This window comes from Stomoxys calcitrans, chromosome 4 (genome assembly GCF_963082655.1).
Source record: "Stomoxys calcitrans chromosome 4, idStoCalc2.1, whole genome shotgun sequence".
In the NCBI taxonomy this organism is placed as follows: Eukaryota; Metazoa; Arthropoda; class Insecta; order Diptera; family Muscidae; genus Stomoxys; species Stomoxys calcitrans.
Window position 1 is genome coordinate 20,612,762 of NC_081555.1, and position 27,650 is coordinate 20,640,411.

At 39.3% G+C, this 27,650-nt stretch overlaps 1 protein-coding gene and 1 long non-coding RNA gene across 3 annotated transcripts; one reads left to right on the plus strand and one right to left on the minus strand.

Moving 5' to 3' along the window:
- Window positions 1–2,294: 2,294 nt before the first annotated feature.
- LOC131997358 (uncharacterized) lies at window positions 2,295–2,982 on the minus strand. The gene is made up of 2 exons (XR_009398215.1): window positions 2,687–2,982; window positions 2,295–2,605 (listed from the first exon to the last, which is right to left on the minus strand). It is a non-coding gene; the product is annotated as an uncharacterized LOC131997358 (long non-coding RNA).
- Window positions 2,983–5,336: 2,354 nt separating this feature from the next.
- LOC106095499 (rho GTPase-activating protein gacD) lies at window positions 5,337–27,357 on the plus strand. 2 transcript variants are annotated; one of them, XM_059366784.1, is made up of 5 exons: window positions 5,337–6,777; window positions 26,174–26,509; window positions 26,579–26,684; window positions 26,755–26,937; window positions 27,208–27,357. In XM_059366784.1, exons 1-5 carry the CDS (start codon window positions 5,967–5,969, stop codon window positions 27,305–27,307), a joined length of 1,536 nt encoding a protein of 511 aa, XP_059222767.1. In that variant the 5' UTR covers window positions 5,337–5,966; the 3' UTR covers window positions 27,308–27,357. The 2 variants fall into 2 exon arrangements, with proteins under 2 accessions (XP_059222767.1, XP_059222768.1); XM_059366785.1 differs by having other exon boundaries at window positions 5,340–6,777; window positions 27,019–27,301.
- The last annotated feature ends 293 nt before the right edge of the window (window positions 27,358–27,650 follow it).

The window sequence follows — 27,650 nt, forward strand, 5'->3', positions numbered from 1 at the left end:
GTGTAAAATTTCAGCCAAATCGACACGTATATTGAAGGTCATGTAAGAAGCCGTTGTACAAAATTTCAGCCGAATCGTAAAGTGATCGCGCCCTCTGGAGGCTGAAGAAATCAAGATCCCAGATCGGTTTATAGGGCAGCTATATCAGGCTATGTATCGACTTGAACCATAATGATCGCAGTTATTGGAAGACATAACAAACAACTTCAGGCAAAATTTCAGCCAAATCGGATAAGAATTGCGCCCTCTAGAGGCTTTTAAGGTCAAGATCCCAGATCGGTTTATATGGCATCTATATCAGGTTATGTATCGACTTGAACCATAATTATCGCAGTTATTGGAAGTTATAACAAAATACTTCATGCTAAATTTCATCCTATTCGGATAAGAACTACGCCCTCCAGTGGTTCAAGAAGTCAAGATCTAAGATCGGTCTATATGGCAGCTATATCAGGCTATATACTGATTTAAGCCATATTTTTCACAGTTGTTGGTAGTCATAACGAAACACGTCTTGCAAAATTTCAGCCAAATCGGATAAGAAGTGCGCCCTCTAGTGGCTGAAGAAGTCAAGACCCCAGATCAGTTTATAGGGCAGCTCTATCAAGTGATGTACCGATTTCAGCCATACTTAGAACAGTTGTTGGAAGTCATAACGAAACACGTCATGCAAAATTTCTGCCAAATCGGATAAGAATTGCGCCCTCCAGTGGTTCAAGAAATCAAGACCCATGATCGGTATGTTTGGCGGCTATATCAAGTTACGGACCGATTTCAACCATACTTAGCACAGTTGTTGGAAGTCATAACACAACACTTCGTGCAAAATTTCAGCCAAATCGGATGAGAATTGGCTCAAGAAGTCAAGACCCATGGTTGGTTTAAATGGCAGCTATATCAAGTTATGGACCGATTTGGCCCATTTATATAATCCCTACTGACTTACACTAATAAGAAGTATTTGTGCAATATTTCAAGCGGCTAGCGTTATTCCTTCGAAAGTTAACGTGCTTTCGACGGACGGACATGGCCAGATCGACTTAAAATGTCATGACGATCAAGAATATATATATATTTAATGGGGTCTTAGATGCATATTTCGAGGTGTTACAAACGGAATGATGAAATTAGTGTACCCCCATCCTGTATTTGACAGAAAATTAAAAAAAAAATTATAACAGAATAACCACCACTAAAAAATTTTCTGATGTTCTCGTAGGGGTTCGAACACAAGCGTTCAGCGTCGGTGCCGCCACGGTTGCCTCCACTGTGCCATCTAAAGGTTGATCTTCTAGCTATTATCTTTTTCGCTGTCAAACGTCTTCAATTTGGTATATAATTTAACCATGAATCGTCTTACAAACAAACAACGATTGCAATTTATTGAATTTGTTTATAAAAATTCGTGCTCTGTTAAGAAAGTTCATCGCGCGCTTCTTCCATTAAGAAGCTCATTTTTGGCTCAATGGGTACGTAAATAAGCAGAATTGTTGATTTTAGAGTGAAGATCAGCCAGAAGCCACCGTAACGTAGAGGTTAGCATGTCCGCCTATGACGCTGAACGGGTTCGAATTCTGGCGAGACCATCAGAAAAAATTTTCAGCGATGGTTTTCTCTTCCTAATGCTGGCAAAATTTGTGAGGTACTATGGCATATAAAACTTCGCTCCAAAGAGGTGTCGCACTGCGGCACGCCGTTCGGACTCGGCTATAAAAAGGAGGCCGCTTACCATTGAGCTTAAACTTGAATCGGACTGCACTCATTGATATGTGAGAAGTTTGCCCCTGTTCCTTAGTGGAATGTTCATGGGCAAAATTTACAATTTGCATTTGCAATTGCAAGAGCTACCAATGCATCCAGAAGTCACACCTTATTGCGGTTTATAGGCTGGTGGCATCATTGAACCGTACTTCTTCAAAGATGATGCGAAGCGTGACGTAACTGTGAATAATGAGCGCTACCGTGAGATATCCAACTTTGTTTGTCCAAAATGCAAGAGCTTGACTTGCATGACATTAGTTTTAACAAGACGATGCCACACAGCACGCGTAATAATGGACTTATTGAGGGGCGAGTTCGGTAAACTTTTTATTTCACGTTCGGGACCGGTCAATTGACCGTCTAGATCGTGCTATTTAACACCTTTATATCGTGCGATTTAATACCTTTGTTTAGTGGATTTAACACCTTTTTTAATTTGCCGTGGCTCCTATCAGCCCAGTTATAGGACGCTACCTATCTAAGGCATACGACAGGGTCGGCCATGCCAAACTATTTAAGGGCATTGCCGTGAATTATCTGTGTGGTCGCCATTTATTTATGGAATTTAGGGAATGAAAGTCAGAACTCCGTAGAATGAAAGAGGGAGAGTCCGGGTGATATCTCCGGCACTGGTTAATGTGATAATTGTATCATAGAGGCATTTTCGCTATTGATACGATTCAAATACATCATACCAACGCACGGCCCTTGAAGCCTTCACACCTAATATGGTTGAAAAGTCTTCTACCCAAAGATGAAACGCGTTCCACAGTAGTTGTAGTGTGTTGCTATCTTTGGCTTTCCTTTTCCATTTGCAAAGAATATCTCCGATCATTGAGCTCGTCTTCAAAGAGAAACAAAAAAAAAATTGCCATAATTTTTTATAGACATTTTTTAAAAATTTTATAAAAAGATTTTAACCTACTTTTTTATATAAGAAAACATTTTACTTCAAATGTTAACAATTTTCGATAAAGTTTTCTTTTGAACTAAAGTTTCTCGATGTGTACTTAATCATTGATTTTAAACACGCCATGCTCTGCATTCTTGCAAACTAAAGGGTGATAACTGAATTTATTTGAAATCTGGGCTAAATTTCGAAATGCTCAAATGCCATATCTTGCTAATCATAAATTGTTAACGATGTTTGTAATATATTTTTCACACTTCGGAAATAAAAACAGAACAAATATGAGATTAATGGGTTATGAATGACACCATGATTGCAAACAACTGCTACCATTTAGAAAAGGCGGTTGACTACGTGTGTGTTCGCGTACTCAAAAATGTGTGCAAATGTGCAAAAATTGTTACTGGAAGTCGTTCGCCTACTTTATTTGCCAGCAGAAGAGAGCGGGAGAGTGCGAGAGAGCGAGCACAATTTTGAGTGTTTGGTAGTAGAGAGCTTACAAATTTCTACGGGAGGTTTTTTTCCCAACAGCAATTTGCAGCATCGAACAGCTGTTTTATGAAATTCAGCTGTTTAATTTACATAAAAAGCAAAAGAGAGTAAGGTTGTTTTTACTCTCCTGCTAATTTTTACTGGAAAAGTACGCGAACAGACCTTATCTACATATGTATATCAAATAGTTATCAGATATGCCTGAATAAGTATGTTTATTTGTGCATTGCCACATTATACGCTATTCCAGACACACTTGAAAATTGGCATGAGTGAGTAATCGCCTCAATGATGATAAACAAAAAATGCAAATCAACAAAAGTAAGGCATTCCGTTGAATGAAATCTCCAAAACCCCACAAACAAAGCTTTATAATGCTCAAGGCCATGGGCGTACTCAGCGTCATATTAAAACTGCATTCACCCGCCGATGGCTATGAAGATGAGAAATTAAAAAAGTAGACGGAGATAAGATCCCCTCTTTTACGAAAGCACATGAGTACATGGGTGCATCTACCATAGAGTATGAACCTTCCACTCCATCATGGGAAGTAGGATCTCTATATGCAAAAGTTCATATGGCAGGACTAAAAAACATTTATTTTATTTTTATAGGCAATTTTACTTAAATTGTATTTCTTAGAAAGTGGGTGCTTCCAAAATTGTTATTAGAAGGAAAGAGGTTTGGGGTTTCATTCTTCGTTTAATATTTTTATACCCTCCACCATAAGATGGGGGGTATACTAATTTCGTCATTCTGTTTGTAACTACTTGAAATATTCGTCTGAGACCCCATAAAGTATATATATTCTTGATCGTCGTGACATTTTATGTCGATCTAGCCGTGTCCGCCCGTCTGTCCGTCCGTCCGTCTGTCTGTCGAAATCACGCTAACTTCTGAAGGAGTAAAGCTAGCCGCTTGAAATTTTCCACAAATACTTCTTATTAGTGTAGGTCAGTTGGTATTGTAAATGGGCCATATCGGTCCATGTTTTTATATAGCTGTCATATAAACCGATCTTGAGTCTTGACTTCTTGAGCCTCTAGAGGGCGCAATTCTTATCCGATTTGAATGAATTTTGGCACGACGTGTTTTGTTATGATATCCAACAACTGTGCCAAGTATGGTTCAAATCGGTCCATAGCCTGATATAGCTGAAATATAAACCGATCTTGGGTCTTGACTTCTTGAGCCTCTAGAGGGTGCAATTCTTATCCGATTTGGATGAATTTTGGCACGACGTGTTTTGTCATAATATCCAACATCTGTGCCAAGAACGATTCAAATCGGTCTATAACCTGATATAGCTGTCATATAAACCGATCTTGGGTCTTGACTTATTGAGCCTCTAGAGGGCGCAATTGTTATCCGATTTGAATGAATTTTGGCACGATGCGTTTTGTTATGATATCCAACAACTGTGCCAAGTATGGTTCAAATCGGTCCATAACCTGATATAGCTGTCATATAAACCGATCTGGAATCTTGACTTCTTGAGCCTGTAGAGGTCGCAATTATTACCCGATTTGCCTGGAATTTTGTACGACGGATTATCTCATGACCGTCAACATACGTGTTTATTATGGTCTGAATCGGTCTATAGCCCGATACAGCTCCCATATAAATCGATCTCTCTATTTTACTTCTTGTTAGAATATTGAGACTGAAACCGAATTCCCAGCCATGAAGATCTGATAGGAATACGTTAACACGGTTTCTGCTAGCTAAAACCTAAGTATTCCTGGATTGCTGCCCGAAAAAGTCTTCTCAATTCACTTCTGATTCCCTTTGTACATAAGTTTCCTTCTTCTTATCTAGCTTCCCTTCCTTCTTCTTCCACGCTCATGCCTAAGGCCAATTCGATGAGGTGTAATGCCTGCAACAAAAGTATCGATAGGGAAGAACTAGATATGCGATGAAAAATACCTCTTTTTATCTGCCATCAATCATGGCAAGTGAGTAAATAGAGACGCATGGGAACTTAAACAAAATCACAAAGAGAGCGCCAATGGAATGAAAAATACAAAACATACAAAAATAAACTATTCGTAATATGAACAAAAGAGAACTCTACACTTCTCAAATGCTGATAAAGAATTATTTTCTAGTTCCCAATTTCTATTTATTTGCTCAACTTGCGATTGTTTTTGTCCAGGTTCGATAAGATATGTTATAGGTTATCCAAAAACAGTAGAGCAACCGCCAACCAATAATACTCAATAGGCTGTCATTAGTAAACGTAACATTCGCCATACAACGTCACTTCATTGAACGGATAAGAGACAGTAAGAGCACCGCACTGTAAGGTGGATATAAAAATATTTCGCCATGCTATTCTAAAGTCCAAATTCCCGTACATTGAATGATGTGCTTCAGTGATTAAGTGCAAAAAAAAAATTCTCAAATCTCTTTAATTCAATTGTACAGCCCATGTTCGAAGGCTGTATTAAAACAACAAGAGATAAAAATTCAAGCAACCACAATAACAAAATTGACCGCAAACGAAGATATTCTTTGGTGTTCGTGCATGAATTTCAAAACATTTTTACCCCCATCCAGCTAACCAACCAACCAACCAACCTTCGTTCACCCACCCACCCTGCTACATACTACAGCTGCTCTTTGTAATTCCCATCATTCTTTAACTGTGTGATTAGCACTTTTAAGGCTTTTGCTTTTGTTTTTGGAATCGCCTTTTGTTTATGTAACCTAAGTCAAGTAAAACAGAGTTGACAAAGAGAGAGAAAGAGAGAGAGAATAAAAGAGAGTGAGCAAAGCCACAAAGCCTGAGTCTGAGAACAGAATGGATCCCAATATGTATCGTAGCCACAGCAATCTGACAAAAGAACCTTGGTTTTCTTATTCCACACAACAATTGGCTCCGGCTCGTGAGTCGGAGGGTATTCTTATCGCCACAGCCGCAACAGCAGCCAATGAACGTAGAGGCGGTCAACAGAAAAGCATCATGGATTGTTTGCGCGATCGTACACCCAGTAGTTATACGCGATCCAACAGTCATATAGCACGTGCCAACGGTGGCATATTGCCATCCAATAAGCAATATATCGAAAGTATTTCACCACAAAAAGAGCCGCGATCACGTCCCATAAAATTGACTCTACTCAAAAGTTCCAGCACTCGGGATATTTCGCGTCTATTTGAAAATCAAAGTACACCCACCCTTTTATCCCAATCCCCAGCCTTTACTTCTTCTACGGATCTGCACAAAATGACCACCAGCTCATCGTTATCATCTGCATCGACCAATTGTTCCGGTTCCTGTTTAAGACACATACAAAGCTTGGAAAAACGTATTGGTGATTTGGAAACACAATTACAGCAACAAAATTCAACTAGCCAAACAATGGCCACACAAATTGAAGAACTCAATAAGAAATATGAAATGCTAGTCAACAGTCGTGATGCCGAGGGAAATAAACGCAAAAAATCATCTTCGCCCAAACAAACAAAAAAGAAAACAGAAAACAGTGGAGGAGGAGGTGGTGCTTCCATAGCATTGCAACCTTCTAAATTGGTGGCCTGGATGAAATTGTCAAATTTTTGGAAACAACGTCCGAGTATACAGACACTCAAAGAGCAAAATATTTATAACGGTAAGCCAGTAGAAGAAAGAGAGAGTGAGAGAGAGAGAGATAGAGGGAGCCACTGAAAGAATTGGTTTAAAATGCTAATTAGACATTTAAAACACAACAGGTGTAGTCGCATAAATGTCATTTCGATCCAAAAAAATAAAATGGTTCTCTGTGTCTTTTTTAGCGAGTACTCGTAATCATAAACAAAAACTAAAAACAATTATCAAATTTTAATCTCTTAAAACCACAAGTCGCAAAATATCTATAACGGAAAGTCGATGGCGGAAGAGAGTGAGATAGAAAGCGATTTTTTTTTCACTTATAAGTAAAAGTGAGTCAAAAGTAAAAAAAAAAACATTAACTTATTGCAGAAATGGTAGAAGAGTTGAAAATTAACAGTTATTGTCCGATAAGTTTGCTTAAGATATAGCCCAAGGAAATAGTTTTGCAGGAGATAAAGAATGGCTTTTGTCGACTTAATATCGTTTCGCATGGCGTTTAGCCGATACACACAGAGCCATAAACGATTGCTTGAATGGTCATGGAAAGAATTACCTTTCTGCCAGGTAATATAAAGTTTTAATTGACATAAAAATGCCATGCGAGTGAGTGTTTTTATACCCTACACCAATACTGTGGTACAGGGTATTATAACTTAGTGAATTAGTGTGTAACACCTAAAAGGAGGAGAGATAGACCTATTGATAAGTATACCGATCAACTAAGAATCACTTTCTGATTCGATCAAAATATGTCCGCCTGTCTGTCCATGTTAATTTGTGTACAAACTACAGGTCGCAATTTTCATCCGATCGTCTTCACATTTGGTATGGGCATGTTTTTCGGCCTAGAGACGAAGGCTATTGAAATTGGAAAAAATCGGTTCAGATTTATATATATTGGGTTGCCCAAAAAGTAATTGCGGATTTTTTAAAAGAAAGTAAATGCATTTTTAATAAAACTTAGAATGAAATTTAATCAAATATACTTTTTTACACTTTTTTCTAAAGCAAGCTAAAAGTAACAGCTGATAACTGACAGAAGAAAGAATGCAATTACAGAGCCACAAGCTGTGAAAAAATTTGTCAACGCCGACTATATGGAAAATCCGCAACCCAATAGCTCCCATATTTAGGTTTGTCCGATTTGCAATAATACTGCAATAAAATTGTCATTTGTTAACAGATTCTATCGAAATTTGGCAGGAGTGATGATTCTTATGACTCCCGACGTTAGAGGTGAATTTCATAGAAATCGGTTCAGATTTGGATATAGCTCGCATATATATGTTCGTTCGATTTGCAGTAATAATGCAATAAAATGGTCATTTATTAACCGATTCACTTCAAATTTGTTAGGAAGGATTTTCTGTTGACTCTTGACATTACTGGTGAATTTCATGGAAATCGGGTCAGATTTATATATAGCCCAATTTCACTCCTAGAGCCACTGCAAGCGCATTTATTGACCAATGTTGCCAAAATTTGGTACAACGCTTTTCTCGATGTCTGGGACCTAGAAAAATCTTGGAACCTTCTTCATAACCCGGAGATGCTTCTTGCATCTTTCAAACAAACCTGCGACATGGCCTAAGGCCAGAGCCTGTCCATAAGATTCTGACAGTCTGATAGGGCTGCAACTTCTGCATCTAAATAACATATAATATCGAAAATAACTCCTCTTGAAAAAACCCTACACCCTTCCAGCCGTCTATATGACTCCTTTATTTCTAAGATTATAGTACAGACCACTGTCCCGGGGACTCCAGTTTGGAGGGTCCATAGAAGGGTGGAGTGCCTTTGGGCCAAGTTTCACTATCGGGAAAGACTGCATTCAAATCATCAATGACGAACAAGCTGTCGCACCTCACATGACTCTAGGCCCGGCAGGGAAGAGCTATGAGCACCACATAGGCTGGAAAATTTAAATTCGATCTGTGTGGTATTCATTCCACAGGTTTTGGATAGTGAAATGCTCTAAACGGAGTCGCTGACAATCAGCGGTATCGAGCGGAGAGTCTCAGTGAGAGGTCGGGCAGCACCGGCTCTTGCACAAATACTGAGTGACTATGATGCTTGATATGAGTGACTATGATGACATGATATGAGGCGAGTTATTGGCCCCTTTAATTAACCAATGGTCACCATGTTTTCGGGGCGATCGGTCCATTGGACCGGAACAAGCTTGCTCACCTACAGGAGCTTGACGAGGATCGCTACCTCCACATGCAATGTGGCTATAACAAATATAACAAAAACAAGAACATGACTCTAGGCCAAAGCCTTCTGTGTCGCCTAAAAATTCACAAAGATCATAAGCCTGATAGGACAGTTAGGTTAGATAAGGTTAAAAGACAATCGCAGTCGCCAACCCCTTCACTCGTAGAGCTCTGGTCCATTGTGTTCATGCTAGAATAAGAGAAAAGAGAGACGCAAAAGCTGTTAGAAAAAGATAAAGAAGTTTCAACGGCCAGAGGGTCGCTCCGTCAGCCATCTCAGGCCATTACAGAAGTGTAGAATGGCTCGGGGTTCGAATGACTGTAGAGACCTATCTCAGTGAAGAGAAAAGATGTTCATCCATAATCCTACGTCTTCTCCGCGTCATCGCCGGGCATTGGCACAACCGTCAACTCCTCTTCGTCCCCACAGAACCTGCAGAAATCCTCGTGTCGATCCCATCGCCATGTCAACGACCTGACATCACAGTATCCGGTCAGGACTCTCACCAACAATCCAAGTTCACACTTCCCGAGCGCGAGAGCAATCGACGTCAGCCGATTGATCCCCGCCACCCCTTGATCGAACTCAGCACAATCTGAAAGCAGGCCCCAAACGTCCGAGACACTCTTTGCATCTCTCAACAAGCCTCTACCTCACGTGAGCCGCAGCCAGGGCTTTCAGCGCCGCCTGACAATTCACATAAATCGTGCCAGTCTGAGAGGGCCGATGCTCCTGACTCAGGAGGCAGTTACATCCAAGACTGAGGAAAAATCTCAGCCTGAAAAACAATGCTCCCACCCAGAAGTCTATGTGGCTCCCTAATTCCTAGATACTCAAGAAGAAACCCCTGCCTCGGTGCCCTCATCCGTGTTAACAGAAGGACCATTTCCCTTTCGAAAGAAGACTTTCAAATCATCAATGAAGAACGACATGTCTGAAATCACATGTCCCTAAGCTAGAGAATTCAGCTTCAGAAGACCTCCTCTTGAAAAACCTACACCAGTCCAGGAATTTGTATGGCTCCCTTATTTGTAAGAATTTAGTAATGACCACTGCTTTAGTGCCCCGGTCCAGCATGAAGCCGTCAGCATATATGGAAGGCCCATAGAATGGTAGTGAAGTTTTAGGTTGAATGGGTAGGCCTCACCGAAGGGTGAGTTCACTCTGAGGCCAGTTCGACCCATTGTAACACCCTAGCAAGAAAAATAAGAAAAGGAAAAAGGAAGACCCGGTGAGAAAATCATGATGATGATTTTCCGAAAATATATATTTATAATACAGTAAATATAGGAATAGAATAGGAATCAAGCGCCTACCCGCGCAAGTGCTTCCCCGGATCTTAATCCCACACGCACTCAAATATATGTGGGTGTCTTCGGGCCAAATTTCTCTTTCAGGGAAAACAAGGTCCAAACTATAAATGATGTACAACAACCTGTGCGGAAAGTACTGCGGATAAAACAGACGAAACGTCCCAAATGCGAAGTACCTCAAATGAAGGGCAATTTTCGTCGCGGCGCACTTAACCTACAAATACAAAGGCCTCAGGTCGAGGAGAATGGGCTCTAAGCTTACGAGATTAATACTGCCGAAGTGTCTTGCACTTACCATACCATCCTGCGGAAAGACATTTCCTCCAGAGCCCGTTGTCAGATACTCAAATTGAAGGTGAGAATCGGACGAATCGCAACCGTAAACAAAAGGCCCCAGGCGTCCCCTTTATTGACCCACTCCTTCCCTCTTGACCCTCTCCTCCCCTCTTGACCATCCTTTCGATATGACCAGTTCTAGATCTTAAGAGCCAAACTGATCGTTTAGTTTGGAACCCTCCGTATAGAAGTCTATGTAACTTCTGTAGAGTGCGCTCGTAGATGTGTTTTTTTCCGTTTTTTTATGTGTGAGTGAGACATATAGGTGATTTACTTTCTCAGTCCTTTCTTTTAGCCACAAACCTTCTTTCACAATCCACTGTGTGAGTGAGGCAGGTATAGCATGGTTATATATGTTTGCTGCAGTTTCCTTGTAGCTGCTTTTGTTCACATATAGTCGCTGCCAAGATACACCGGACATTAGCACAGTGTTAGGACATCCGCTTAGTAATCCGGAGGCCCAGGTTCAAATCTTGGTCAGGGTGAAGTTTTTTTTTATTTTTTTGTAATTATTCAATTTTTTTTTTGTACTAAAATCTGACATTTCCATTTCCATTGCAAATGGAAATATGGATAATGTATCTGGCTGAGAGATTTGTTTCATATTTTCGCCCTGTCCCTGAGCTCAAATTTCCTTTGGGTAGCCATATTTAACTTGGAATTTGCTGAATGGTGTTACTTTTTGGAAGTGACCCGAGCGTTTAAAAGCGCTTGGATCAGCCGAGATCAGCTCTTTTCAGTTCAAAGTGATCTCCCCGACCAGAACCCCTGTCAGTAAAGTTTTTTTTTCTTTTTGCGTTGTTATTCGCTATTATAACTTTTGGAAGTTTTACCAACAATTTATAAAGTTCGCGAGTGAATATAATATTAGTTTTCACGACTTTTCTTTATAAGTAAGTTTGAATAATAATTCACGCGAGTGGTTACAGTATTTTTTTTTTTAAGGAAATTCCTTTGATTTTATAGTCTGCAATAGCATTTGTTTTGCCACGAAAGAAATTTTATGCATATATGCACGGATCCTTTTCTTACTGTTAGCTGTTCAGAGAATTAAAATTTTCTTGGTAAGAGTGTGTCTAAGTTCTCTTATTATTTCCTGGTGGTGACGTTATGTATTTCATTATTCTTCAGCTTTGGAGTCTGTGACCACCAGACGAATGCTCTCTTCACCATCGATTGGCTTCGCTGTGATCAGTCCGTGTATTTCTGCCGTCGTGAGGTTGTGTAATCGGCGTACCCCCAGTAAAGCGTGGTTAAAAGGGAAGCGGGAGGAATTAATCCCCGGGGAAAATCTTGGTTTTTCGGCCTAGAAGGAGAATTTTCTTTTTGTACAAGTCTTTGACTCATCATAACCCTTAAAATCTGAAGGCTGTGCTGTGGCTAAATTAACTCCATTCCCGGACGGTAGAATTATATTCATATGGCCTGATTCGTTGTGCGAGAAAGAGACCATTGTGTGATTTTTATATTTTTGCTTAATGCCTACACTTTACGATTTACTAAAGAAAAAGACTCTAGAGTTAATAGTTTTTTTTAAAGAAACCTTTATTAAAAGCACTTTGTAAGAAAAAAAAAAGAACAATGAAAGTGAAATGTCAGTGTTCGCAATTTTACAATTAGTAAATCTTAAATTTTTGTTTCACGCTGAAATTAAAATTAAAACTAACCATATCTAAGTGTGCAAAAATCAAAATCGTTGTTGTCATAGCAAAAGACTATTTCATACCTAAAGGCAAGTGATTTATACAAACTATGTACATTCATACATACATAAAGGTTTTTGTGTAAAGCCCTTAAAAGAAGGGAACATCAAAGCATTGCAAGCAGCTTCGTGTACCAATCGCATTGAAAGGCCTTTCAACGAGGGAATCGAGCTACCAAGTAAGTGATCTTAACACTCTTTTTGTTATTACCTTTGGGACTCGCTCTCTTAGAATGTTAAAAACAACCGTTACCCTTCTGAGAGAACTTTGTCCAGTAAATAATTAAAATCATTTAAATAAATTTACTTATTAAAGATTCTCCATTCAATGATTCGAATTAATAACCTAAAAATTTAAATTCGAATATGTGTCTGGATGGTCTTTAATATAGAGTTGCAAAAAGAAACAGGAAATATTAACTTTGCTTCCGAACGCATGCATACGAGATAGTCACGTATATACAGCTGACATCTACGGCACAACAACAAACGCCCACCAGTTTTAAAGTTTTGAAGACACTGCTGCAATCATACATATTGTGCCTACAGCATCGCAACTAGTTTAGTGGAGCAGTGACCATTTCGTATGCACGCGTTACATAGCAAATATTTATATTAAACAAATTTAAATCCTTGTCGAGTGTTTATTTAACTATTAACAACGATGCTGATAGATATTGCACCCTCCAATGCATACAATTTTCTGTTTTGATAACGAACATAACTCCATTACTTGCTCACCGGAGACTGTAGAATTTAAAAACCAAATGTACAAACTCTGCGGTCATTGACCCAGTATAACTCAGCTGTTTTTGTACGTATGTCGGTATGTCTATATGTTCGCTTTGTTACAGCACAGCAAGACAATTTAATACGGGTTTCTTAACATAAAGAAAAAAATGATCGCATGAGACTTCACTTTCATTTAAGAAAAAAAAAAAACCATTTATTTTTTTTCCTAAAAGGAGATTTATTTTATACCCCATATATTTTTCTTGGATAGCTATAATGTTCTACTATTATAAAATTTGTATTGTTAACTCTTAGCTACGAATTGAGGGAACTCTCGATAAGGTATTTTGAGGAGATATTTGGGAACCTAAGTTAACTAGAACACAATAGTGCTTTCTTGCTCTGTTTAATGAAATTTTAGGTTTACTCTTAGCTGTTAGGTTAAAATAAAATAAACCATGTTCATAAAAATGAGAAAAATGCTAAATTCCTGAATTAGAAATAAAACTTTGTATTTTCGGAATGAAACTTTTTGGTAGATATTTATTGAATAAAGGTCGTTTAGTCGCAGATATGTGCTAGATATACCGTTGTCGTTTGATTTCCTCTGACCGGAAGTGTAGAGGGGGTGTGGCGTAGAAGGGTCTACCATGAATTTGATGCTATTAAGGAAGCTAGGTAGACAGGTAGGGAGGGCGAATTGTGGTGAACACCATCTTAACCACAACCGAACTTACACCTGAATTTACTTTCCCATTTCTTTCGTTTAGGCCGTACTCTCTATTAAGAGTCGACCTCATACAAGCACGCAAATATCTTATTAAAATTTTACGGTAGCGAAGTGAGTGAGTGAAATGGCAAGATCCCAACCCACCGACGAGCAAGTAGGCCGGAAAAACGTGCGTGCTTCCGCCATGATCACCCTCAAAGAACCCAGTGGTTTAACAAACCTACTATTTCCGGTACAAATCGACCGTTGTATGCTACAATTATGAAATTTTTGGCGCCCAACGTGGGGCCCGAGTGACTTTGAACCATTATGTTTGTTTTTCTCTTCTTGCGTAAGCTAGAATGTTGAACAGGTCTTCTTGATATTAAAGATATCGTAGTTAATTCACTCGGCTCCAAAACTTTTTTCCCCTCTTTCTCTTTCCCACTATTCTTTTTATTTCTTATCATTTTCTATTGTTGGTAACATTACTTATCATTGGATTTTGCAGTCTGTAGGAAGCAGTAGTGCTATCGGATGTAACCGGATAATGATTATCGCCAACCCTCTCCTTTTACTGTCTTAGTGAATATTTAGGCTGTTGATATTTTTAATGGAATTCAGTTTTTGGAATATATTTCTAAACCTGACTTTAAGATATCGATAATTTAAATAATTTACCCTTAATTTTTTTTCGTATTTGGAGTATTTTCATGTTATCAAGGACATGATTATCCAAAGTGAAACCGCTTTCTTATCTTTGTCTGTATCTCTACGTTTACTTTTCCTAATTTTTCCTATTCGGGGATAGGTTATTTACAAATTATGTTCCACCCCACATCTCCTTCCGGTAACAGTTAAGGAATCAAACGATTTTGTTTATGAAAATCTGTTTTTTCGATTTAGTTATTATTTTTTTTATATTATTACTAGATGCTTTATCTTGGGATAATTTTCATTTGATATTTTGGATGTGATTGATGTATCATTGATTAGTGTTGAGTTTTTTTTTGGCGATCTCATATATTGTTTTTTTTGCGATTCGATTGTGATATTTTTATTAATTCGGTCTTGAGGCTTCGGCACTTATTTAATGATGTCGGTTCGTAGAAGTACGGAGGATATCCATGCTGCATCGACTGCTGCATTAGGCGAGGATACTTGTTCTATTTGTAGGCAGACTTTGGCAGACACAGCGTCTATGACTGAAACCGTGTGTAGGCACCGTTTTCATAAGACATGTATTTCTAATTATGCTCGCACGAATCAGAATTGTCCAGTATGTGGTGTTAGAGTTACGAAGGATGTTGGTGCTTTGACATCAAAATCCTCACAGAAAGTTAATTCTCCGGTTACTACTAGATCGGTTGCGAAAGCAAAGAATTTTGATGCTGGTAGGTCCACTGATGGTACGGCTCCTGGTCAAAATCCGCTCAATAGTAGTCCAGCAGATACATCACCTGCTAGTTCCACTGTTTCAGTATCAGCTCTCAAGGAGGTGGTTACCACGATTGTTTCCGAACAGCATACACAATTACTTTCCGTTTTGAGTACACAAATTTCTGCGTTGGTTGAGAAAAGTGTTGAGGCTGGCATATCGCGCTTGAATTCAGTGAATTCTATACATGCTTCGCACTCGTCGTCACCTCAAACCGGAGGGAATCCTCGAATGCATGCTTTGCCTGACGTGGAGCAGCGTACTTTGGAACAACTTTTGGGGATCCAACCTCGAAATTTGAATCAAAGTCACAATGCTAACCTGCACGGAAGTTCAAACGCTGGTCAAGAGGCACTTGATGTTCGCCCTAGCCATAATGGCACAATGACAGATTTATTGTTCCGACCTGATAGGATTAGCCAGATTTTGCATAATTGGAAACTTAAATTTAATGGAAGTTCGAATTGTTTGCCAGTGGACAGTTTCATTTACCGCGCTGAGGCGTTGACAAAACAGACATTGAATGGTAATTTCGAAATTTTGTGTGGAAATGCCAGTATGTTGTTCGAAGGAAAGGCTAGTGACTGGTTCTGGCGTTTTCATAAATCAGTAGGTAATTTTCAATGGTCTGACTTGTGTAGAGCACTGCGTGAACAGTATCGTGATTCTCGTACTGATATGGACTTCCGAGAATTGATACGCGATCGTAAACAAAAGCCGAATGAATTGTTTGATGTTTTTTATGAGTCAGTGATTGATCTTGTTGATCGCCTTAATCAACCCCTGTCTGATCGTACCCTCGTGGAGATCTTAAGAAGGAATCTGCTCCCCGAGATACAACATGAGATTCTCAACATGAAGATAGATTCTGTTGGACAATTGAGAGAGGTTTGTCGCCGCCGTGAATTCTTTATTCAGGATATGAAAAATAGGCACAGTGTAGTGAGCAATAAGTCCCATAACTTTTCGAGGCGTGTTTCTGAGCTGGATGTTGCAGGCAGCGAGGGTCCTGAATTGTTAGAATTGGATGAAGTTGCTGAAGTCAACCTCACCTGTTGGAACTGTAAGCAATCAGGGCACCGATATCAAGACTGTGTTGCTGATAGAACCATCTTTTGTTATGGATGTGGCATGCCCGACACCTATAAGCCCAATTGTCGAAAGTGTGCTTCAAATTCAAAAAACTTCCGCTCGAATCCACCGAAAGGTGCATCCAGGGTGAACAGCCCTGCCGACAATTAAAGTTACTTACTAACACTATTGAAGAATTTCCCAAATGTGACTCCCCTATTTCGTCTGCTTCCTCTAAAACAATTTCTTTAGCTCCTTCTGATAATATAGCATCAAAATTGCCAGTTATTCCTGCCAGACTTGGTCCCAGACCATTAAAACCTCTCCACGAGCGTATAAAACTTTATTACGAGGCTCGCGCTAGAATTTTTGGTGAAGAGCATAAGCCTGCTCGATCTGCGATACGAATGAGAAACTTTTGGAAGAAAGTTAAAGCGGTGAAGAAACTTTTTGCAGTCTCAGTCATTAATAGGCCTGGTGATGTCCGTCCATATGCCGAGGTTCAGTTATTGAATAAGAATATGATCGGGTTATTAGACACAGGTGCCTCTGTATCTTGCCTAGGTTCACAAGCAGCTAGGAACATTTTAGTGTCTAATGAGAAGGTCCGAAGATTTAATACCTCAGTCAACACGGCTGATGGCAAACCGCAGGATGTGAAAGGTGTTCTGACAACCGATATTGCATTTAGGGGAAAAGTTGTACCCATATCTTTATTTATTGTGCCTAGTTTGTCGCAAGATTTAATTCTAGGAATGGATTTTTGGCGAATTTTTGATTTGTTCCCATCATCTTTGCTACCTTGTATTGCCCCTTGTATTCCGAAGGTGTCCGAAATTTCGAATAGACGTTTCCTTACTAGTGATCAAGAAATGAGGCTTCGACTTGTTGTGGATGCTTTTCCTTCATTTTCCAAGGAGGGACTTGGAAAAACTACCGTTCTGTGCCACGTTATCGACACTGGCGATGCCAAGCCTATAAAGCAGCGCCATTTCCCGGTTTCTCCCGCTATTGAGAAACTTATTTACGATGAACTCGACCGGATGTTGGCAATGGGGGTCATCGAGGAATCGACTAGTGCTTGGTCATCTCCAGTTGTTCTTCACAGGAAACCTGGAAAGAATAGGCTCTGTCTGGATAGCAGGAAAATAAACTCCGTGACTATAGGCGACGCTTATCCTCTTCCTCATATCGACGGCATATTGAGCCGTCTGCCTAAAGCTGAATATATTAGCAGCATTGATCTTAAAGATGCATTCTGGCAGATACCCCTCGACCAATCATCGAAAGATAAAACAGCCTTTACCGTACCTGGAAGACCGCTGTATCACTTCAAAGTCATGCCGTTCGGATTGTGCAACGCACCTCAAACAATGTCCCGGCTGATGGACAAAGTGATACCAGCTACTCTCAGGACGGAGGTATTTGTTTATCTGGATGATCTCTTGGTGGTATCTGCTACATTTGATCGTCATATGCAAGTGTTAGAGGAAGTGGCTAAGTCTTTGCGTGCCTCCGGACTGACAATTAATGTTGAAAAAAGTAGATTTTGTGTGACGGAGGTCCGATACTTAGGTCATGTGGTTGGTGACGGGGTAATTCGCACAGACCCAGAAAAAGTTTCCGCAATAACAGATTTTCCGACACCAAGGTCTGTGAAGCAAATCAGACGGTTTTTAGGGATGTCAGGTTGGTATAGGAAATTTATTCGGAACTATGCGGCCATATCAGCCCCTTTGACTGATATGCTGAAAGCAAATCGTAAGTTTATATGGAGTGAAGAAGCTCAAAGGTCCTTTGAAGAGTTAAAGTCTATCCTGAGTTCAGCCCCTGTTTTGCATAGCCCTGATTTTTCGCAGCCTTTTTATATACACTGCGATGCTAGCAAAACAGGTATAGGAAGCGTATTGGTGCAAAAGAATGCGGAGGGTGAAGAGTTTCCCATTGCCTTCATGTCAAAGAAACTCAATCAAGCCCAACGCAACTATAGTGTCACCGAACAGGAATGCTTGGCCGCAATGGTGAGCATTAAAAAGTTCAGGGCTTATATCGAGGGACATGAGTTCACGGTGATAACAGATCACGCGTCGTTAAAGTGGCTCATGTCTCAAAGCGACTTAAGCACAAGGCTGGCTCGGTGGGCTTTGAAACTTCAAGGGTACCGCTTTAAAATCGAACATCGTAAAGGATCGCAAAATATAGTTCCGGATACCCTTTCCCGTGCCAACACGGAAGATTTGTCCGAGGTCTATGGTTTGTCTGAAATAGGGACTGACAGAGGGATTTTTGTAGATTTAAACTCTACCCCTTTCTCCTCAGATGAGTATAAAGACTTAGTTAAAAAAGTTGAAGAAAACATTAACTCCACTCCTGACGTAAAGGTAATTGATGGATACTTGTACCGCAGGACTGAACATTCGGTTGGGGAACAGACGACTGATGACTTGACTTGGAAACTGTGGATACCCCGGAGTTTGGTTCCGGAAGTTTTGAGACGACACCATGATGATCCCATGTCGGCCCATTCTGGTATGAATAAGACTTTAGAGCGCATTCGCCGTTACTATTTTTGGCCCAATTTAGTGAATGATGTCAGAAGTTACATCAATGCCTGTGAAATCTGTAAGACAACGAAGCATCCTAACCACGTTATGCGTCCGCCAATGGGTAAGACCAGTGAAACGTATAGGTTTTTTCAAAAACTTTATGTTGACTTCTTAGGTCCTTATCCCAGATCGAGATCTGGTAATGTTGGAATTTTTGTCGTTTTGGACCATTTTTCAAAGTTTTCGTTCCTTCAACCTGTTAAGAAATTCACTGCCGAGGTGGTGACAAAGTTTTTAGAGGAAAGTCTTTTTCACGTTTTCGGTGTGCCAGAAACTATAGTGTCTGATAATGGCACACAATTTAAAGCCCATAAATTCAATGACCTTTTGCAAAGCTATGGCGTTTCCCACGTTTACACTGCCGTTCATTCGCCTCAGGCCAATGCGTCTGAGCGGGTAAACCGCTCAGTAATTTCTGCGATAAGATCTTACGTCAGGTTGGATCATAAGGATTGGGATGAACAATTAAGTAGAATTTCTTGTGCATTGCGTTCAGCCGTCCATTCTTCTGTGGGTACCTCTCCATATTTTATGGCCTTTGGACAACATATGATTACAAATGGGTCCACTTACAAGCTCTTGAGGACGTTAGGCATGCTTGATGATCGTTCGATTCAGTTTAACCGGTCTGACTCCTTTGATATAGTCAGGACTAAAGCCACGGAGTGCATGCGCAAACAATTTGAACGCAATGAGAAGGCTTATAATACGAGATCTCGCGAGGTGTTGTATGAAGAGGGTCAGGAGATATTCCGTAGAAATTTCCGACAGAGTGACTTCGAAAAAGGATACAATTCTAAATTGGCTCCTACATTTATTAGAGCACGGATTAAACGTAGACTGGGCAATGCATATTACGAGCTTGAGGACTTACAAGGAAGGCCAATTGGTAAATATCACGCTAAAGATATTCGTCAGTAGAAACATCTACCAGCGTGATCATCTTTCGGTTCATTTCACTCCCCGAAATCTGATTTTTGTGGGGGGTAAATGTAGAGTGCGCTCGTAGATGTGTTTTTTTCCGTTTTTTTATGTGTGAGTGAGACATATAGGTGATTTACTTTCTCAGTCCTTTCTTTTAGCCACAAACCTTCTTTCACAATCCACTGTGTGAGTGAGGCAGGTATAGCATGGTTATATATGTTTGCTGCAGTTTCCTTGTAGCTGCTTTTGTTCACATATAGTCGCTGCCAAGATACACCGGACATTAGCACAGTGTTAGGACATCCGCTTAGTAATCCGGAGGCCCAGGTTCAAATCTTGGTCAGGGTGAAGTTTTTTTTTATTTTTTTGTAATTATTCAATTTTTTTTTTTTGTACTAAAATCTGACATTTCCATTTCCATTGCAAATGGAAATATGGATAATGTATCTGGCTGAGAGATTTGTTTCATATTTTCGCCCTGTCCCTGAGCTCAAATTTCCTTTGGGTAGCCATATTTAACTTGGAATTTGCTGAATGGTGTTACTTTTTGGAAGTGACCCGAGCGTTTAAAAGCGCTTGGATCAGCCGAGATCAGCTCTTTTCAGTTCAAAGTGATCTCCCCGACCAGAACCCCTGTCAGTAAAGTTTTTTTTTCTTTTTGCGTTGTTATTCGCTATTATAACTTTTGGAAGTTTTACCAACAATTTATAAAGTTCGCGAGTGAATATAATATTAGTTTTCACGACTTTTCTTTATAAGTAAGTTTGAATAATAATTCACGCGAGTGGTTACAGTATTTTTTTTTTTAAGGAAATTCCTTTGATTTTATAGTCTGCAATAGCATTTGTTTTGCCACGAAAGAAATTTTATGCATATATGCACGGATCCTTTTCTTACTGTTAGCTGTTCAGAGAATTAAAATTTTCTTGGTAAGAGTGTGTCTAAGTTCTCTTATTATTTCCTGGTGGTGACGTTATGTATTTCATTATTCTTCAGCTTTGGAGTCTGTGACCACCAGACGAATGCTCTCTTCACCATCGATTGGCTTCGCTGTGATCAGTCCGTGTATTTCTGCCGTCGTGAGGTTGTGTAATCGGCGTACCCCCAGTAAAGCGTGGTTAAAAGGGAAGCGGGAGGAATTAATCCCCGGGGAAAATCTTGGTTTTTCGGCCTAGAAGGAGAATTTTCTTTTTGTACAAGTCTTTGACTCATCATAACCCTTAAAATCTGAAGGCTGTGCTGTGGCTAAATTAACTCCATTCCCGGACGGTAGAATTATATTCATATGGCCTGATTCGTTGTGCGAGAAAGAGACCATTGTGTGATTTTTATATTTTTGCTTAATGCCTACACTTTACGATTTACTAAAGAAAAAGACTCTAGAGTTAATAGTTTTTTTTAAAGAAACCTTTATTAAAAGCACTTTGTAAGAAAAAAAAAAGAACAATGAAAGTGAAATGTCAGTGTTCGCAATTTTACAATTAGTAAATCTTAAATTTTTGTTTCACGCTGAAATTAAAATTAAAACTAACCATATCTAAGTGTGCAAAAATCAAAATCGTTGTTGTCATAGCAAAAGACTATTTCATACCTAAAGGCAAGTGATTTATACAAACTATGTACATTCATACATACATAAAGGTTTTTGTGTAAAGCCCTTAAAAGAAGGGAACATCAAAGCATTGCAAGCAGCTTCGTGTACCAATCGCATTGAAAGGCCTTTCAACGAGGGAATCGAGCTACCAAGTAAGTGATCTTAACACTCTTTTTGTTATTACCTTTGGGACTCGCTCTCTTAGAATGTTAAAAACAACCGTTACCCTTCTGAGAGAACTTTGTCCAGTAAATAATTAAAATCATTTAAATAAATTTACTTATTAAAGATTCTCCATTCAATGATTCGAATTAATAACCTAAAAATTTAAATTCGAATATGTGTCTGGATGGTCTTTAATATAGAGTTGCAAAAAGAAACAGGAAATATTAACTTTGCTTCCGAACGCATGCATACGAGATAGTCACGTATATACAGCTGACATCTACGGCACAACAACAAACGCCCACCAGTTTTAAAGTTTTGAAGACACTGCTGCAATCATACATATTGTGCCTACAGCATCGCAACTAGTTTAGTGGAGCAGTGACCATTTCGTATGCACGCGTTACATAGCAAATATTTATATTAAACAAATTTAAATCCTTGTCGAGTGTTTATTTAACTATTAACAACGATGCTGATAGATATTGCACCCTCCAATGCATACAATTTTCTGTTTTGATAACGAACATAACTCCATTACTTGCTCACCGGAGACTGTAGAATTTAAAAACCAAATGTACAAACTCTGCGGTCATTGACCCAGTATAACTCAGCTGTTTTTGTACGTATGTCGGTATGTCTATATGTTCGCTTTGTTACAGCACAGCAAGACAATTTAATACGGGTTTCTTAACATAAAGAAAAAAATGATCGCATGAGACTTCACTTTCATTTAAGAAAAAAAAAAAACCATTTATTTTTTTTCCTAAAAGGAGATTTATTTTATACCCCATATATTTTTCTTGGATAGCTATAATGTTCTACTATTATAAAATTTGTATTGTTAACTCTTAGCTACGAATTGAGGGAACTCTCGATAAGGTATTTTGAGGAGATATTTGGGAACCTAAGTTAACTAGAACACAATAGTGCTTTCTTGCTCTGTTTAATGAAATTTTAGGTTTACTCTTAGCTGTTAGGTTAAAATAAAATAAACCATGTTCATAAAAATGAGAAAAATGCTAAATTCCTGAATTAGAAATAAAACTTTGTATTTTCGGAATGAAACTTTTTGGTAGATATTTATTGAATAAAGGTCGTTTAGTCGCAGATATGTGCTAGATATACCGTTGTCGTTTGATTTCCTCTGACCGGAAGTGTAGAGGGGGTGTGGCGTAGAAGGGTCTACCATGAATTTGATGCTATTAAGGAAGCTAGGTAGACAGGTAGGGAGGGCGAATTGTGGTGAACACCATCTTAACCACAACCGAACTTACACCTGAATTTACTTTCCCATTTCTTTCGTTTAGGCCGTACTCTCTATTAAGAGTCGACCTCATACAAGCACGCAAATATCTTATTAAAATTTTACGGTAGCGAAGTGAGTGAGTGAAATGGCAAGATCCCAACCCACCGACGAGCAAGTAGGCCGGAAAAACGTGCGTGCTTCCGCCATGATCACCCTCAAAGAACCCAGTGGTTTAACAAACCTACTATTTCCGGTACAAATCGACCGTTGTATGCTACACTTCTGTTACCAGGGATATTGTAGTTCCAATCGGTTCTATTAGGAATAGTGTTACAGTAATTTTTATTAAAAAGCGGCTCAGGTAGGGTGTAATCCACACTGCCTGGAACATCGGATATTGTATCAAGGATAACACAGTGTCCGCAGCCGCCACATGACCAATGAGAAAGCTCCCTTTACCTCATGGCAGTGGTCGCTGCAATTTGGGTAGCCACAAAGTCCAGAGGCATAAGATGTAGCATTAAATTTAGTGCATCAGATGGTATCGTCCTCAGTGCGGCTGTGATGCACAAACAAGCCAACCTTTGGATCCGGTTAAGTATTGAGCAGTAGGTGGATTTTTGAAGCGCCGTCCACCAGACCACAACACCATATAGCATAATAGGTCTGACAACTGTAGTATATATCCAATGCATGAAACGCGGTCTTAACCTGCAACTTTTTCTAATGGCTCTCTTGCTGGTGTATAGGGCAAGAGTTGCCTTTCCTTCCCTTTCCAAAATGTTGTATTTGAAGTTCAATTTCCTGTCCAGCAAAACATCCAGGTATTTTGCGCTTTCTGTAAATGGAACATTGTCTCCACCCAAGGAGATAGGTTCCACTGTAGGCAACTTGTATCGCCTACTGAAAAGAACTACTACTGTCTTGCTCAGACTTAAACCCAGATCACTTTCGGCAGCCCACTATGCACGTAGAGCTTCCTGAAGTGTATCTCTTAGAGTGCTGGGAAACTTTCCCCTAACCGCAATTGCCACGTCATCAGCATACGCGACCACTTTTACGCCTTTTTCTTCCAGACACAATAATGTATTGTTAATGGCTATATTCCAAAGCAAAGGAGACAGTACACCTCCTTGATGTGTTCCTCTGCTGACCCATCTTTTTATATCCACAGATCCCAAGCCTGCCGTAATGCATCGTTTAGTAAGTAAGTTATAAAGAAACTTTCTTACGGTAGAGTTGATGCCTAGAAACTCCAACTCCTTCATGATTGACGTTGGTTTAACATTATTGAAAGCACTTTAAATGTCAAGAAATGCTACCATTGTAAAGGGTGATTTTTTTGAGGTTAGGATTTTCATGCATTAGTATTTGACAGATCACGTGGGATTTCAGACATGGTGTCAAAGAGAAAGATGCTCAGTATGCTTTGACATTTCATCATGAATAGACTTACTAACGAGCAACGCTTGCAAATCATTGAATTTTATTACCAAAATCAGTGTTCGGTTCGAAATGTGTTCAAATTTTGACAAATTTTGTTCAGCGATGAGGCTCATTTCTGGTTGAATGGCTACGTAAATAAGCAAAATTGCCGCATTTGGAGTGAAGAGCAACCAGAAGCCGTTCAAGAACTGCCCATGCATCCCGAAAAATGCACTGTTTGGTGTGGTTTGTACGCTGGTGGAATCATTGGACCGTATTTTTTCAAAGATGCTGTTGGACGCAACGTTACGGTGAATGAACACATTTCGAACCGAACACTGAAACTCCAACTCCTTCATGATTGACGTCGGTTTTACATTATTGAAAGCACTTTCAATGTCAAGAAATGCTACCATTGTATATTGCTTGACAGCGAGAGAACCCTCTATGTAGCCGACTAGGTCGTTAAGTGCTGTTTCAGTGGATTTGCCTTTACTATATGCCTGCTGCTGCCGCGACAGGCGATTTCCAGGGATCTTTGCCCTAAGATATGTTTCTATCAACCTCTCAAGAGTCTTCAGCATAAAGGATGACAGACTAGGTTAGGTTAGGTAAGAGTGGCAGTTCTTTACAGACTCACTTAGACAATTTTAAGTCCATTGTGATACCACAGTAGCGAAAGACCAAGGCTTCTGGCGGTAATCGAACCCACGACCATTGTACTGGTAATCCAAGCATGCTACCAACTCGGCTACCGGGGCGCCCAGACAGACTAATGGGACGAAAATCTTTCGCCTTTGTGTGGTAGGGTTTTCCTGCTTTCAGAATGAAAATGACCTTCGTGTCCCCACCATCTATATGACAATCTGATACAAGCAGAGTACATCTCCCTATGCCAGGGAACCAGTCTCTCAGACACAGCTTGTAATTCAACCGGTGATACATCATCAGGGCGAAACTTCTTATCGCCCGAAGGATTTTTGACACAGACACGTTGGTGCCACGTTGTCAGTTGGAGAATTTCCCGGGAAATGTATTGTATTGGGCTGTCCAAAAAGTAATTACGGATTTTTCATATAGTCGGCGTTGACAAATTTTTTCACAGCTTGTGACTCTGTAGTTGCATTCTTTCTTCTGTCAGTTATCAGCTGTTACTTTTAGCTTGCTTTAGAAAAAAAGTGTAAAAAAAGTATATTTGATTAAAGTTCATTCTAAGTTTTATTAAAAATGCATTTATTGGGTTGCCCAAAAAGTAAATGCGGATTTTTCATATAGTCGGCGTTGACAAATTTTTTCACAGCTTGTGACTCTGTAATTGCATTCTTTCTTCTGTCAGTTATCAGCTGTTACTTTTAGCTTGCTTTAGAAAATAAGTGTAAAAAAAGTATATTAGATTAAAGTTCATTCTAAGTTTTATTAAAAATGCATTTACTTTCTTTTAAAAAATCCGCAATTAATTTTTGGGCAACCTATATCATCGAGTAGTTCTAGTGTTTGTTTCCTCACAAGACATTGTCCATACATTCTCCGACTTCTGGATATACCCCAACGTAATAGGTCTCGAGGACAGAATCTTCCTTAGCCTAGAGGCCCCAGATGTATCCTATGATAGTTAAATATTTGTTAATGTTAGAGCTCTTTCCTCCATTTTACTTCTTTCGACTTATGACACATTTCAGCAGTTGTTTGATCTGAGGATTGCTTTCCCTTTTAGAAAACCTAAATTTGCTAAGACCGCAATCAGACAAAAGTTAGCTGTTATATTAAAAATACACATGGCCTTTAGCCACATGTGTTTCAGTTGATACATGAAATTAGATGTTATCATCAGACCACACACACACTATGTGGTCCAGACAAAAATATCAAACTCATTGCAAGTGCCTTATAATAGACAATTTGAATTTAACCGCTTATTTTCCCCCTCATTTCAGATGAACCCTGTTTTGATACTGAAATCGAAATGGTTCTTAAAGATGATGTCCATAAGACAGTACCCAAAATTGTAGTGGATTGTTGTGTTTTAATCGAGGAGAAATATCGCAAATCTACCGAAGCCATAGAGGGCATATATCGCCAGTGTGGAGATTATAACAAAATGCAATCGATACGTTTCTGCATAGATGCCAATAACTATGATGCCCTAAGGCAGCCCAATGTGGATATTCATACCTTGGCGGGAGTCTTGAAACTATTTTTGAGAGAAATCAAAAGTCCTCTGGTATCGGCCAATGAGGCCAAAACGTTTATAGGAAAACCAAATCAGTGGCGTGAGTGTAGCCCAATTAAGCTTACAATTCAAAGAAGTTACTAATTTATTTTCGTAATCCTCACTACAGTGTTGACAGATTTATCCAACAAGCAGAAAATCTTAAAAAAGCTGATATGTACCCTGCCCGAAGTCAATAGAGACACCATGGAGTATTTGTTTGCCCATTTTAACAGGTAAAAAGGCGCCACTTTTTCTACTTACTTTGAAAAGATTTTAAAAAAATTTGTGTTTTTCCATTTACAGATTGACCAAAGTCCCCTTGCAGCATATAAGTGCCGAAACTTTGGCCATTTCCATTACCCCTTCCATATTTCATACCATCCAGCAGGGAGCCCGCATGCAGGATATACATGATCTGCTCAAGGAAAGTGAAATTCTGGCCGATTGTGTTAAAATTATGATTGAATATCATCAGAAAATATTCGAGTAAGCCGCTATTTTCCATAACAAAAACCGCATTTCATTGTTAATTTGGTCTCTATGTCTTCTACTCCACATCTTCATTAGTATGCTTCCTAGCTCTAGTCAAAATCCAACTGAAACTATTATTGTGCCAATACCTTTTCCCCGTTTCCATCAAATCAATAAGAACTGAATTCCAAATTCTCACCTATAATCCTCACATACACCACCCACCTACCTTGCTGTACTGAACACTTGCTTGCTCTTTTTCAACATCATTCATTCATATTTTAGATGTACTGCAGATCGTAAAAATCAGAAACATCGCATCAGTGTAAGAAACCTAAAGAAGACTTTGTCCCATCCAGATTTATTATTTCAAAATTTATTCTAAGCACCTAAACATATACATATTAATATTTATTGTTGTAATTTATAGAAATAAAATATAAGAATTATTTTTTATACAAAAAAAAATATATATAAATAAATACTCATGCTTAAGAAATTTTAGCTTTCGTGTAAATCTATTGGCAGAGTGACCCCTACAAAATTTAAAAAAAATTGTCCATTTTACCTCATATAGGGAAACCGCTGAGATACTTCTCTAAAATCATTAAGTACTGTCCGCCCCGGTAGCCGAGTTGGTAGGGTGCTTGGATTAGTGCAGGGGTCGTGGGTTCGATTCCTGCCAGAAGCCTTGGTCTGTCGCTACTATGGTATCACAATGGACTTAA